The 13,134-nt window shown below is 40.5% G+C and overlaps 1 protein-coding gene across 1 annotated transcript; it reads left to right on the top strand.

Moving 5' to 3' along the window:
* The first annotated feature begins 563 nt into the window (after positions 1 to 563).
* Positions 564 to 12,056, top strand: LOC311039229 (phospholipid scramblase 1). Its single transcript, XM_084048907.1, has 8 exons — positions 564 to 618; positions 2,980 to 3,074; positions 3,598 to 3,640; positions 5,117 to 5,300; positions 5,923 to 5,959; positions 6,748 to 6,909; positions 7,932 to 8,093; positions 10,981 to 12,056. Exons 2-8 carry the CDS (start codon positions 3,006 to 3,008, stop codon positions 11,008 to 11,010), a joined length of 687 nt encoding a protein of 228 aa, XP_083905033.1. The 5' UTR covers positions 564 to 618; positions 2,980 to 3,005; the 3' UTR covers positions 11,011 to 12,056.
* The last annotated feature ends 1,078 nt before the right edge of the window (positions 12,057 to 13,134 follow it).

Here is a 13,134-nt window from a genome sequence, read left to right as displayed (position 1 = left end):
GGAGGTAGTACCATTTTCCCGTTAGACAGCCGACCCCCCCCCCCCCCTGTTCTTGTACATATCTTTCCCCCCTTTTTTATTCCATTGGCTGTACATAGTGTTATATATATATATATATATATATATATATATATATATATATATATATATATATATATATATATATATATATATATGTATGTATATATATATATATATATATTTTTTTTTTGCTGTTTTATTTTTTATTTCTTTGTGGAATGATATTCGAACTGTGGTGCCACTATATATGTCTATGAATTGAATACCAAGGCCCTCATTGGAAACAAGTCCGCAAGGACTTTTATGAACGGACCTGTTAGACAAAGTATTTTAAATGTAAATGTGTTGTTTTACATTCTTTTGCCTAATAAAATATTCAATCAATCAAAAAAAAATTATATTGCTAGTCTAGATTCTAGTCTAGATTCTAGTCTAGACAATTCTCTCCCCGTCTTGTGATTGGCTCATAGAAATAGGAAACGCAGTGACGTCGACCAATGAGATCATAGGTTTATTCCAGAGCACTTTGACTAGGAGTCAGTGGGCTGTTATTATTATTATTGTTGTTTTTTTCCTACGCCAGCTCAATCGATCACGGTGAGTATTTCTTGTTTTGAGGGAACACTGTTGTGTAGAAGGCTCTAATCTAACTGAGTATTTAACATTTGATAACGGAGTGACTTCTTGTTGTCGTAATAATAGCAGCCCGTCGGTGGCAAGAGATGTCTTCTCCGCCCCGTTTGGAACCTCTCCCTCCGCTGTATAGCTCCGAGATTTAGTCCCGCTGTCCAGGGTGCCGACAGAGTGCGACACCGGTGAATGGTGGCCAATATCGTTGATTCTTAGCGTTTTCCGCACATCGTATCCAAAAAGTAAAGGTCGTCCCCCCTGCTGTCAGATGTTATACCCTTTAGCGACCAAGAAATTGTAACCGACGGGTTGAAACAAGCGTTTAAATCGCTTTTTAATCAGCCTGTGCGTGCCATGTGTTCCCATTGCAACCTAAACGGGAGCTGTACTGAGCATGCGGACGGGGGTTGACTGGCCACATGCTGACTAAAAAAAGCGATTTAAACGCGTGTTTTAACCCGTTGGTAAAATGTTCTTTACCGCTAAAATGTGAAACACCTGAGAGCAGGGGGACTACCTTTTACTTTTTGGATACGATATGCGGGAAAGGGTAAGAATCAACAATATTGGCCACCGTTCGCCGGTGTCGCACTCTGCAGACACCCTACGCAGCGGGACCTCATCTCGGAGCTACATAGCGGAGGGAGAGGTTCCGATTGGAGCTAGTCGTCTCCTTTGCTTTGCACAGCGGCCAGAATGTTGTTGTGTTGGCTACTGGGCTGGCTAGTGTTCCAAAACCCTTTAATGTTTTGGATCAAACAGTGGGAAACAAGGTCACAGCAAAATGACAATGTAGTCACTGTAAAGAATCGTTCTACAGAACAACTACAGTGAGATGACGACTGAGTGTTTAGACAACCGTTACAAACGAGCAGGCTTGGCCTACATGTGCACAATGTGTGTGCAGTGTTGCCATATTTTGTGAGAGAAATAAGCAACCAGGTCTATGAAAACAAGCCACTGGTTTCAACCATAATACAAAACAAAAAACAAAAAAATTGGAATCCAGCCCAAATAAGCAACTACACTTTAGAAACAACTAAGCCCAAAAAAACGCGCCAACCACCAATATTTACAAGCAGCTTCACAGAAAAAGAAGCCCAAAGTCTCTTATAATAAGCCGACATGGCAACGCTGTATGTGTGTCAAGTCAACCTCAACTAGAACTTCGGTGGCTTGAAATAAGAGGATTTCCTTGAGGCTATCGTTCTTTAGAGGACTAAACCCCCCTTCAGTCCCATGTAAACTAATACGAGCATGAGGTGGTCTTTAAGTCTACTTGGGGTCTGCAGCAGAGAGTCGATTATCCGTTTACAAGAGCTGTGATTTTGTTGACTAGTATGTATGAGTATGTTTGTACCGTAAAGAAGCACACGATGGCGCCATTTCTTCCTGTTAAAAGTCATTAAACAAATGATGTTTAGCTACACAGTTAATCCATTCTCTAATGTTTAACTTGTACTGTTATTTCTTATTTGTGTGATCATTTGGTTGACTTTGAGTTGTCTTTCTTTTGTGTTGCAACTAATTTGAAATAAAAAGTAATTGCTCCATTGATTAGAAATTGATAATTCAAAATATGCTCCTCATTGACTTACATTGTATGGTAAAACAGCTCTCAAAGTCTCTCTTTTAGCACGTAACCAAACACAAACAAAGCTGATTCAGACAATATAGAACATCACGAAACCCAGTACTGTTTGTTTTTTCAATAAAAAAATAAATTTCCTGCTGATTTTACTATCTGAAGATCCGGATCCCCCGGATCCAGTCCGGGTTTTCTTCCTAATAAAATAGCTAAATCAAGTTATATTTATTAAACAAACAAACAGTACTGGGTTTGGTAATGTTCTATATTGTCTAAATCAACTTCGTTTGTGTTCGTTTATGTGCTAAAATGACTTTGAGAGCTGTTTCACTGTACAATGTAAGTCAATGAGGAGCATATTTTGAATTATCAATTTATTTTTGGTGTTACATCATGGCAAGGTTAGCCTGACACTCATCCTGAATTTTCATTTCGTTTCACTCCATTATTCAGTCTGAAAGCCCTCTCAATGCAGCCGATTGCTGAGATGGGGGCGTGGCCAAAGTTTTTTTTTCCAAAGACTCTTTGGCGATTGGTTCATACTGGATTATCCCGATCCCGATTCGTCGAACAGATTTTCAACCGAGGCTGAGACCTCCTATGAGAGCGTCACCAGACCAGAATCGCCTGAACATATTTTTTTAATGGGCATGGCTAGCGATTCACGGGCTGGAGCCAGGCTATGGCAAGGTAACTACACAACTCAAACCTCTACCAATGTGGTCTTGCCCTTTAAACAGGTCGCCTTAAGGTCTTACAAACTAAAATGGAAATGTATGCTGTGCCCAACCCTGGAATGCCTGGATGTCCACCTGGACTGGAATACCTCACTCAGGTAACGAGTAAGGCTACTCTAAACCTTTTCATTATAGTAATTCCACTTAAATGAATACATACAAGGATCTACAAGTGTACATTTGGTCCTCAACCCAAAGGGGTCATATAACAATGTCACCAGTTCGATCACAAAAAAGCAAGAAAAAAGGTGACGGGGGGAATCAGGATTGCTTGTGCCTCACCTCTATCTAGATAAGTCTGTTCAGAATATCTGTAATGGATATAGTTATAAGCAACTGCTTATCTCTAAATTCATGCTGTTCCAAAATGTGATTTTATAACAAATTTTCAGCTGCCCAAAGGATGTAAAAACAAATACAGGATCCAGATTTATTTTTTGAAAAATATTTTTCAGCAAGCATGTTATTTTTTAATTTAAAGGCAAACAACAAAAAGTGCAATATATTTACCCTATAGTAGTTCAGAATGTCCTAACTTTAGTTGACCAGCCCCTGTTGACAGTGAGATTAGCTTCCTGAAGAGGGCTAAACATGTATTAACTTTATTAATTATCTAATTAGGTGGATCAACTGCTCGTCAAACAGAAGGTGGAGGCCATTGAAGGTATGTAAACATTTGAGCTTAATGTATGTATGCTTTGTACAACCACATCGCACGATGCAAACCAGTTTCGTTAAGCGACATGGTCATATGACAAAGAATAAATTAGCTCTTACTGTAATAAGTGAACCTAAGAAAACGCAATTAACCACATGAGCCCTAGTGTACTTATTCTGGGGGTGAACAGCTAAAATAGCCGATCTTCAAGCTCAAGCATGTAGATTGGAATTTTTTTTTCATAAAACTCTTTGGATTTAGAACATTAATTTGGTTTAGAACAGTGGTTCTCAAAAGTAGCAGATATACAAGCTCACAGCGCGTCATTTCATGCTGTGCTGCAGGCTTGTAGATCTGCTATTTTGTAAACATTTTTGAAGAATATCGGAAATGTTGGGATTGTTTTTTAGGGTGGTGCAACCACCCTCTATAAGTGGCTTTTGGCAATTATGTACACCGCCCAATCCTGCACCGTGATTGGCCAATTTTGTACCCTGCAAAACCCTGCCATTGTTAATGCAAATCGATACTTTTGCAATTTGTATACACCGAGAATTCTGTACACCGGCCAATCCTGCACCGTGATAGGCCAATTATGTACACAGTAAAACTCTGCCATTGTTAATGCAAATCGATACTTTTTGATTCGCATGACACTAGCTGTAATATCAGCCAATCACATTACAGCTAGTGTCATCACCAGCTAGTGTCACTGTAATGACCAATGTGACCACACCACCCACTTCACACTGGGTGTGATTTTTCTTCTCTTCTGGGGGTTCCTGGCACAAAACATTTTCAGATGGGAGTTCCGCGGCCATATATATATACCCGTATTTTCCGCACTATAAGGCGCATCTGAGTATAAGGCGCACCTTCAATAAATGTATTATTTTCATATATAGGGCGCACCGCATTATAAGGCGCATCCGCACTATAAGGCGCACTGACGGTGCGCCCTATAGTGCGGAAACCAAGGGAACCAATATTGATACATATATAAGGCGCATCGGATTATAAGGCGCATCCACACTATAAGGCGCACACTGACGGTGCGCCTTATAGTGCGGAAAATACGGTATATCAATTTGGGGGTCTACTGATTTGAGAACTACTGATTTAGAAGGCATTTGTAGAAGTCTTAGTCTTAATGGGTAGTTAATATATCAATGAATCGGTAACCACTTAAACCCTATTATATACTTTGTCACCCAACGGTGTCGAGCAAAAAGGTAAATACGCTGATCACAACGTTGTCACGTTGTGAGCTTGTAGATCGTCTATTTTCACTTTTTGTGTGTGAAGATCTTCACCTATAATGACATACCCAAAATAGGGATAGATTATTAATAAAAATAAATCTTTTTATAAACAATCGATTAAATCGATAAGTTGGACTAACTGTTGCATCCCTATGCTACTTAACAGCATAATTTGCTTTGTCATAACAACAATGTATGGATATGTGTTCCATCCACACAGCCCTCATAGGTTTTGAGAGCAACAACAAATACGAGGTGCGCAACGCCGTGGGCCAGAACATCTTCTACGCCGTGGAGGAGAACGACTGTTTGAGTCGCCAGTGCTGCGGGCCCGCACGCCCGTTCAGCATCCGTGTCCTGGACAACTTTGGACAGGAGGTCATCACCGTCAACCGGCCGCTCAAGTAGGGCTGCAGCCATCCATTATTCAATTGATTTCTTGTTTCGATTGATCAAATAATCGATTAAGCCCTTAAGGTAGTTCTCCACCAAACAGACTACTACAGATTACTACAGACTGGCAGCCGAATGAAGTCGGGAGATCAGTCGGTTGGAAGGTGTGAAAAAAAAGCTAAATACACCTGAAAGCCGGCACCGTCAGACGGCTACTATGGTGCTAAAAATAGCCTATGGCTTGATGTCTTTCTCAACAACAAGCCTGCTGCTATATGATTGTCGAAAGACGACTTTCGACGCTTCCCCACAACTTGCGACTGACTTGACAGTGCCACCGCCTATTCAACAGCAGATTTCCGGCAACAGACGATTTCCAACACTTAACCGTCCGTCGCCGACGTGCGGTGGAGAGCTACCCTTAGGCATTATTTTAGACTTTGCCAAAACATAGAGAAAATGGCTGAACTGCAAGTTTGTAGATCGGCTATTTTCAAAATGTTAGAAAAATAGACTTTTCCCCCTATGCTCAAAATAGGGATTGATTATTTTTTATTAACTTGTTGATTATCGATTGATTTTATAATGGATTACATCAATTAGTTTGATTAACACTTGCTCCCCTACTCTCAGGTGCATGGGCTGCTGCTTCCCTTGCTGTCTACAGGAGGTGAGTGAAGCCGCAACGAAAATCAGTAGCTAGACAGTACTATCATGAATATCACTCACTTAATATCTGTATTATCACATCTTAAGCTTTTGAGTTAATTGTTTTGTTTTGACGTAAATCACTGTGAATACAGAATATTGTATTTAGGTAGAGGCCATGAATACATCCACAAAGGTTTCCTGTCTCTGTTTACTGCTTATTATTATTATTATTATTATGCTTATGTTTAAGTATTTTTTTATTGTGCACATAAATACAAGTCCTTTTCACATACAGCATCTTCTGTATGGAAAAACATATGCATACAGTATTTCATCTCTGTCGGTTGGAAACCTCGTCATATGTCCAAAACTGTTACTTATCAGGATTCAAATTCAAAAGCATCAAAAGTAGCAGATCTACAAGCTCAAAACGCATCGCTTCGCCCGCGTTTCGAACTTGTGGATCTGCTACTTTTGATGCTCTTGTGTGACGCTGTAGTGTGATCAAGTAGGGCGTTAATTTATGAAAAAGCACAAAAAGTTAGAATATGGAGAAGACTCACACTCACTCTCTCTGCTATAATTTGAGGCACTTGCACAGCCTACTGGGTACTGGCAATCTTTTTTTCTTGGCTTTTGGGGTAGAATTGGGGTAATCTTTCGGGCCGGCCCAGTTCGGGCCGGGCCTTAATTTTCAGGCCCGCTGAGAACTCTAATGGAGATCGGAGTTTTCTGCCCGACAGCAACGATTTCTCTGTAGCAACCCCATTGACGGTAGATCTGATTACTGTTGTTTTTGTCGCTCAGCTGGAGGTGCAGGCCCCTCCCGGGAACACGGTGGGCTACGTGGTCCAGCAGTGGCACCCCTTCTCGCCCAAGTTCATTGTGGAGGACGAACACAGGGAGCCTATACTGAAGATCCACGGGCCCTTCTGTGGATGGAGCTGCCTGCCAGATGTTGACTTTGAGGTGAGGTTTATCCAAACACTGGAGCAACCCAATAAATTTGTGAAAACAGAATTCGACGCGGGGTATAGCGCACCGGGTTGCCCCTCGGGCAGTTTTTCTTAAGGGATCCTGGTCCCGTTCGCCCTGCGCCGTGGAACAGGAAATGTGTTTCCAATCAGAGTGGGTCACGGCTTGGACCAAGCCGACATGCGGGGGCACACTGCTCTTGTGTGGTACAGTGTGATCATTGTTCTGTGGTTGAGCTGGTTTTACTGGGATTGAGCTGTGATGGCGATGTGGGTCAGTGATGCAGACCTTCCTTGGAACTTACCCATGCATGGTATTACCACGGAAAATTCTTGCCTCGCAGCTTTGAAGTCAGAACTGAGGGGGGAAATGAAGCTAGCTTAGCTACTGCACAGTGGTGGTATATTTTTTACTTAAGTAAAAGTAGCAACATTTTACTTGTAACTCTGTTATAAGTAAAAGTCCTTTATTCAAAATTATTGGCATCAAAATATACTTAGTCAAGTAAATGTGCTCATTATGAATGGGCAATATAGTCTTTTTTTCCCCTCCCAAAATCTTAAAACCTTTTCAATAATAGCAGCTCAATACAAGCTCACAACAGTTGTGAGCTTGTCGGCTATCGGCTATTTTTGAAAAAGGTTTGATATAAATCTGCACATTAACTAGTAAATTAGTAAAAAGAGTAAAAAGTGCAATATTTGCCCTCTGAGATGTAGTGGGGTAGAATGATAAAGGGTTGAAAGATGGAAATACGCAAGTAAAGTAAAAGTACCTAAAGAATTTACTCAATTACAGTTCTTGAGTAAATGTACTTGATTGCTTTCCACCACTGCTACTGCATGTGTGGCGGTGTGCGAGAGACTGGAACTACATACATATGCTACTCTGAAGCTTTCATTATGAGTTATAAAAACAGAGGCATGCCCCCCCCCCCCCCCCCCCCTGCAAATTGAACCCTGCTAACGCAACACATGTCACAATTATTTCCCCTGTGCTTTTCCCCCCTCCCTTAGATTATGACTTTGGATGAAGTCACCAAGATTGGGAAAATCAGTAAACAGTGGACAGGACTTCTTCGCGAGGTATTCACAGATGCGGACAACTTTGGTATCCAGTTTCCTATGGATTTGGACGTGAAAATGAAGGCTACAATGATCGGCGCATGTTTTCTCATTGTAAGTATTAAATAATACTAGACCAGTGGTTCCCAAACTTTTTAACTCAAGACCCAAAAAATAAATTAGATGTTTGCCCGGGACCCAAACTAGTGAAAATAATACCAATACTTTTAATTTTACTCAAGTAAGAGAGATGAAGCAGGGACCCACGCTACATATTGGATTCATGTTAAATGTGTGTTTTCAGACATTTAACCACTTAAACCATCAATACGTCTTTGTAAACTTTACCTTTTGGCTCGGTACTTAGTCTTCTCTTTTTTGTCTGTACACCAAACCTCTTTGGCAAAAATAGCCGATCTACAGTGCGACACGTTGTGAGCTTGTAGATCTGCTAATAACATAGCTGAATGGGTAAAGAGGCCAACTGGGAAACAGAGGGTCCCCGGTCCCCCCCCCCCCGGTCTATGTGTCAAAGTGTGCATGAGCAAGACACCCAACTGCTAACTCCTCCCCGAGCGTTGTAATAATGGTACTAACTTGCCCACTGCTACTAATAGTTAATAGTTAGGATGGGTTAAATGCAGAGGACAAATTTCACCTATGTGCAAATGGACTGTGACAAAAAATACCCCAAAGAAGTGTGGACTATTAAACATTCTGATAAAGAGATTACATTTGGGCAAAGTTAAAAAAAAATCTGCTTCAGTCAAAGAGAAAAATGCACGAGAATGGCCACGTACTCTAACTGTATCCAAGTCCCCGTCCACTGATTGGTCGTTATGTCACTGTAGCACGTTGATTGCCACTTTGGGTTGTTGCCGACCGCCATTTATAGCTTCTGTGCTTTATTGACCGTACACACACAATGGTTAACCAAGTCTATATACAGTAGGCTACGTGTGGCCCATCCTTTCTGGGTGTGCTGCTTTCCGTGCCATTTCCATCGGCTCATTCACTCCCTGCATATGCCAATGGTCCATGCCTGTGTGCAATTTGAGATCTATTGGTCAATACAACGGGGAGAAAAATGGATGAGGACAGACAGACAGACAGACAGACAGACAGACAGACAGACAGACAGAAGGACAGGTCCTCATTTTATAGTAGGATTACACTTTATAAGCTCAGTGGCCTTGTGGTTAAATTGTCCGCCCTGAGACTGGGATGTTGGGGTTCGATCCCCGGCCGCGTCATACCAAAGACTTTACTAATGGGACCCAGTGCCACCCTGCTTGGCACTCAGCATCAAGGGTCGGATTGGGGTTAAGTCCCTGCGACATGCTTTACTAGTGTAATGTCCAGGCGGTGTACTTGTACATCAAGCTGCCTCGCGCTAAGGAAACAGGAGATAGGCTCATGCCCTATGGGCCTCAGGGCTCGGCAAGGCTTACTTACACTTTATAAAGGCAGGGGGCAATGCGGTAGGAACACAATCACAATTGAAAGATAGAAGGATCTGGTTATTACTCACAATCAACCAGTTTACAGCCTACATTATGTACACTATCAGTATATACCGTATAGTAGTGCATACGCTACTCATTCAGTGGCCATAGCTGAATGGGTAGAGGGGCCACCTGATTCGTAAGGTTCACCCTACCCCCAACTGCTCCCCGGGCGCTGTATTAGTAATGCCCACTGCTCCTAATAGTTAGTATGGGTAAATGCAGAGGCCACATTTCACATATGTGCAAATGTGCTGTGACAAAATTACCCCAAAGGAGTGGGGACTCAATTATTGTTATATTATTATTATTATTGTTGAATATACCAAATAGTGATGGTATATGCAAACAGTAGTTACAATGTAAGATGCCACAGAATGAGACATATCACCTGTAGTTGGCTGATGCAACCGTGCCCGAGTTTGGATGACAATAAATTTGTTATCACATACTAATAACCGTATTTACTCAACAAGATTATATAATAGCATTTGATTTACTGTCAACGAGGAACTGTGGTGGCGAACAAATGGTTGTTTCACTGGGTTTATCCGACAGTTGGCTGAGAACAGGGGAGGTGCTGCTAGCGGGCCTCACCCAGTTTGGTACGCAGCCATTCTGTGAACTATCGAAGGTAGCGGTTTTCGGCTCTGTGTTTTGGTTCCCATTTGCACCCGGTTAAACTCTAGTGTCCTCAGCCGTGAACTGTACCGCACACCATCTGCAACAACCTTGTGTGGCAGACAATTTGAGTCCATGTTTGCCATGGTTAGTTCCTGCAGCAGTGAGGTCACTCACGGAGACAGTTGACACATGCACTGCTCGTACTGATTAATCAGCCCTAGGAATGATACAGCTTATCACAGTCTCTCGTGTCCTTTCATCACCCCCCCCTCACCCAGGGCAAACAAACATTTGAGTATGTGATAAAATGGAAGATGCCACACAGCACAGTACGATACATTTTGAGATGCCACAGTACCATACAATGTAAGATTCCACAGAAAACGATGTAAGATGCTAGAATGTCAAATGAACAATGTCCTTTGGATGACACTGATAAACACTATAAAGAGTAGTGTACGTGCTAAGGTGTCCAAGGTGCCATGTTGTCCGTGTAAAGTAGTGTGCAATGTGCGCGCCTAAGTGACCATAAAGTATAATCAGTTATTTAACTGTGACTTGTGTCAGTATTGTTATTATTATTCAAGGTACCCAGTGTAGTATGTTTATGTGGCATATTAGCAGGAGTTGATTAGCCCCCTTAATACTTCCAAACCCCTCCACTTTTTAAAATATTTGTAAGGAATTTGGAATTGAATCAATATTACTCCAAACGCAAAACATATATGTAGTAGCACTAATACTATTCACATGTTAACTGGTAGAAATGATCTTACAATCAATGATTTAGCATAATACTGTATGTACACAAACACACTGAACAACTTTTACAGTTTAGCAATTCATCTAATATTTTCTTTCTTTCTATGCAGGATTTCATGTTCTTTGAGAGCAACAACTAGGATCCAAGTATAATTCCTCTGCCTACAAACATTTCTGGAAGAACAAGTCCACAAAGCCATAGTAGAAACCAGCCATTTTAAAATGGCTGGTTTTGAGAAAGAAACAAAAAGGTTTGGAAATGTGATGTTTTAAGCTATGAACAATGGAATATTGAAGGTTAGGTCTAGGTCTTATTTGCTCAGGGTGGAAGTTGGGAGTGCATTGTTGTCTATAAATATATGGCTGGTCAGGACTATGAGGTTACAGTCAGGTGGTTTCTGGAGTATGTGAGAAATACTTCATGCGTGTTTACAATGTGGTTCCAGAGCCTATCCAGGAATAAAGCCCTCGGAGCTAAAATTGGGTGCAATGAAGGCTTCCACCCATTTACCACATAATGAATGAAAAGAAAAATGTGTATCTATACACATGCTTTGAAAGGGCAAGGGTTGTTATTGTGCTATGCTTGAATAAGTGGTCAACCAAATACTCATTGCAAGCTTTGTCCATGATTATAAATATGGACATATTTATTTATATAAAGATATCCATCATGTTGTTATATTTTGTCAAAACTGAAAGAGTTGTTTAATGTGTTGATTTTTCAGCTTGGATGTTTGATATATTATTGATATATTTATTTGTTATATTTGTTAATTTGTTATGTTAAGAATTTAGTTTTCCACATGCAGGTATGTGTAATATAAACAAATAAGAAGGTATCTTCATTTAACTTTTTTACTTTGCAGACATTGTCCACAAGAGGGTGTAATGGTTTAAGGAATTACTCGGTATTACTGCACTAGCATGAGCAAAGTTAAGGCTTTCACTAACACTTCAATACAGTGACATATAACTAATATAACTAATTCAAATGCTTAGTGTCTAATGTTATTGTGCTTTTAGTTGCGACTCAGGATGAAATGCATGCTATACTGTAATATCACTATTCAACGTACTACACACCTTTAACTGATGCTATGAATGTAAACTGGAAGACTAATATTTTTATGTGAATTTTAGTGATATTCTTAACACTAACACTGTTTTTGTTTACATTAAAAAGATATACTTTCATGTAAATATATACTTTCCAAGTTGTGGTTCATACCCACTTAACAGGCAGCTTTGTTTTTCGCAACAATTGAATTACAACAGGAGGCTGAGAGATAAAGCGTTTGATTTCTCTTATGAATTCCATAAGGGGTGCTATATTGTGCCAACTTCATCCAACAATATAGAATTTCCAGAATTTGGTCATCAATTTAAAAGCCAGTGCAAGGCAACATATAATGCTATAGTTACCAATTTACAGTTACAATTTAGGCATTTAGCAGGCACTCTTAACTGGAGTGACTTAGAAGTGTGAGATCAGAGTAAATGGCACGAACCCTCGTAATCAAATGACAGTGTAAATAGTCACGTAAGGAGATAGACAGTACAGATCAGATTGATGTTGCTCAGTAGTGCGGCTCTTACCCCACCAGTACGTTGCTGCCTGTGCCTGTATGAGTATAGTGACAAATGAACCTTCTTGATCGGTGGTGGGAGGAGGCCGTGAACAGAATACGATCAGGTACACCTTGTGCAAGGCTAGAACTCATACAATTCAAGGTATTACACAGACTTCTCAAAGTCTCATCTATCTGAAATCTACCCATCTATTGCAGACCAATGTGAAAGATGTGATGCTTCTCCATGTAACCTGATTATAACATTATAACACTCTTTCCCAGACTTAATACATTCTGTCATTCTGGTTTTGCTATCTTGTCAAACGTTCTGGGATTTGATTTACACAGTAGATTAGCCTATTTATAGCAACATTTGGGGTCTCAAGACGTTCCTCTCAGGTCAATTCTACGAAATCAAACTTCTACAAATCTCTGAAGGCTCCATCTATCTCTATGTGGCTCAGGGATGTTATGTATTTTCTTAAGTTAGAAAATATAAGATTCTCTGTGAAACGTTTTTCCACAAATGGAATCCTTTCATAGACTACTTAAAAACGTTCTACAAACCTTGCCCCCTGACTGAACCCCCCCTCCTCTCCCTTTCCATTCCCTATGCATCTCTTTTATTTTTAAAAATGTTCATTTAAATCTCATCTTTATTTATTAATCTTTGTTTTATTAATTTATTTA

This window comes from Gymnoscopelus microlampas (assembly GCF_963454915.1).
Source record: "Gymnoscopelus microlampas genome assembly, chromosome: 22".
NCBI classification, from domain to species: Eukaryota; Metazoa; Chordata; class Actinopteri; order Myctophiformes; family Myctophidae; genus Gymnoscopelus; species Gymnoscopelus microlampas.
This window is presented reverse-complemented; position numbering and strand designations above follow the sequence as displayed.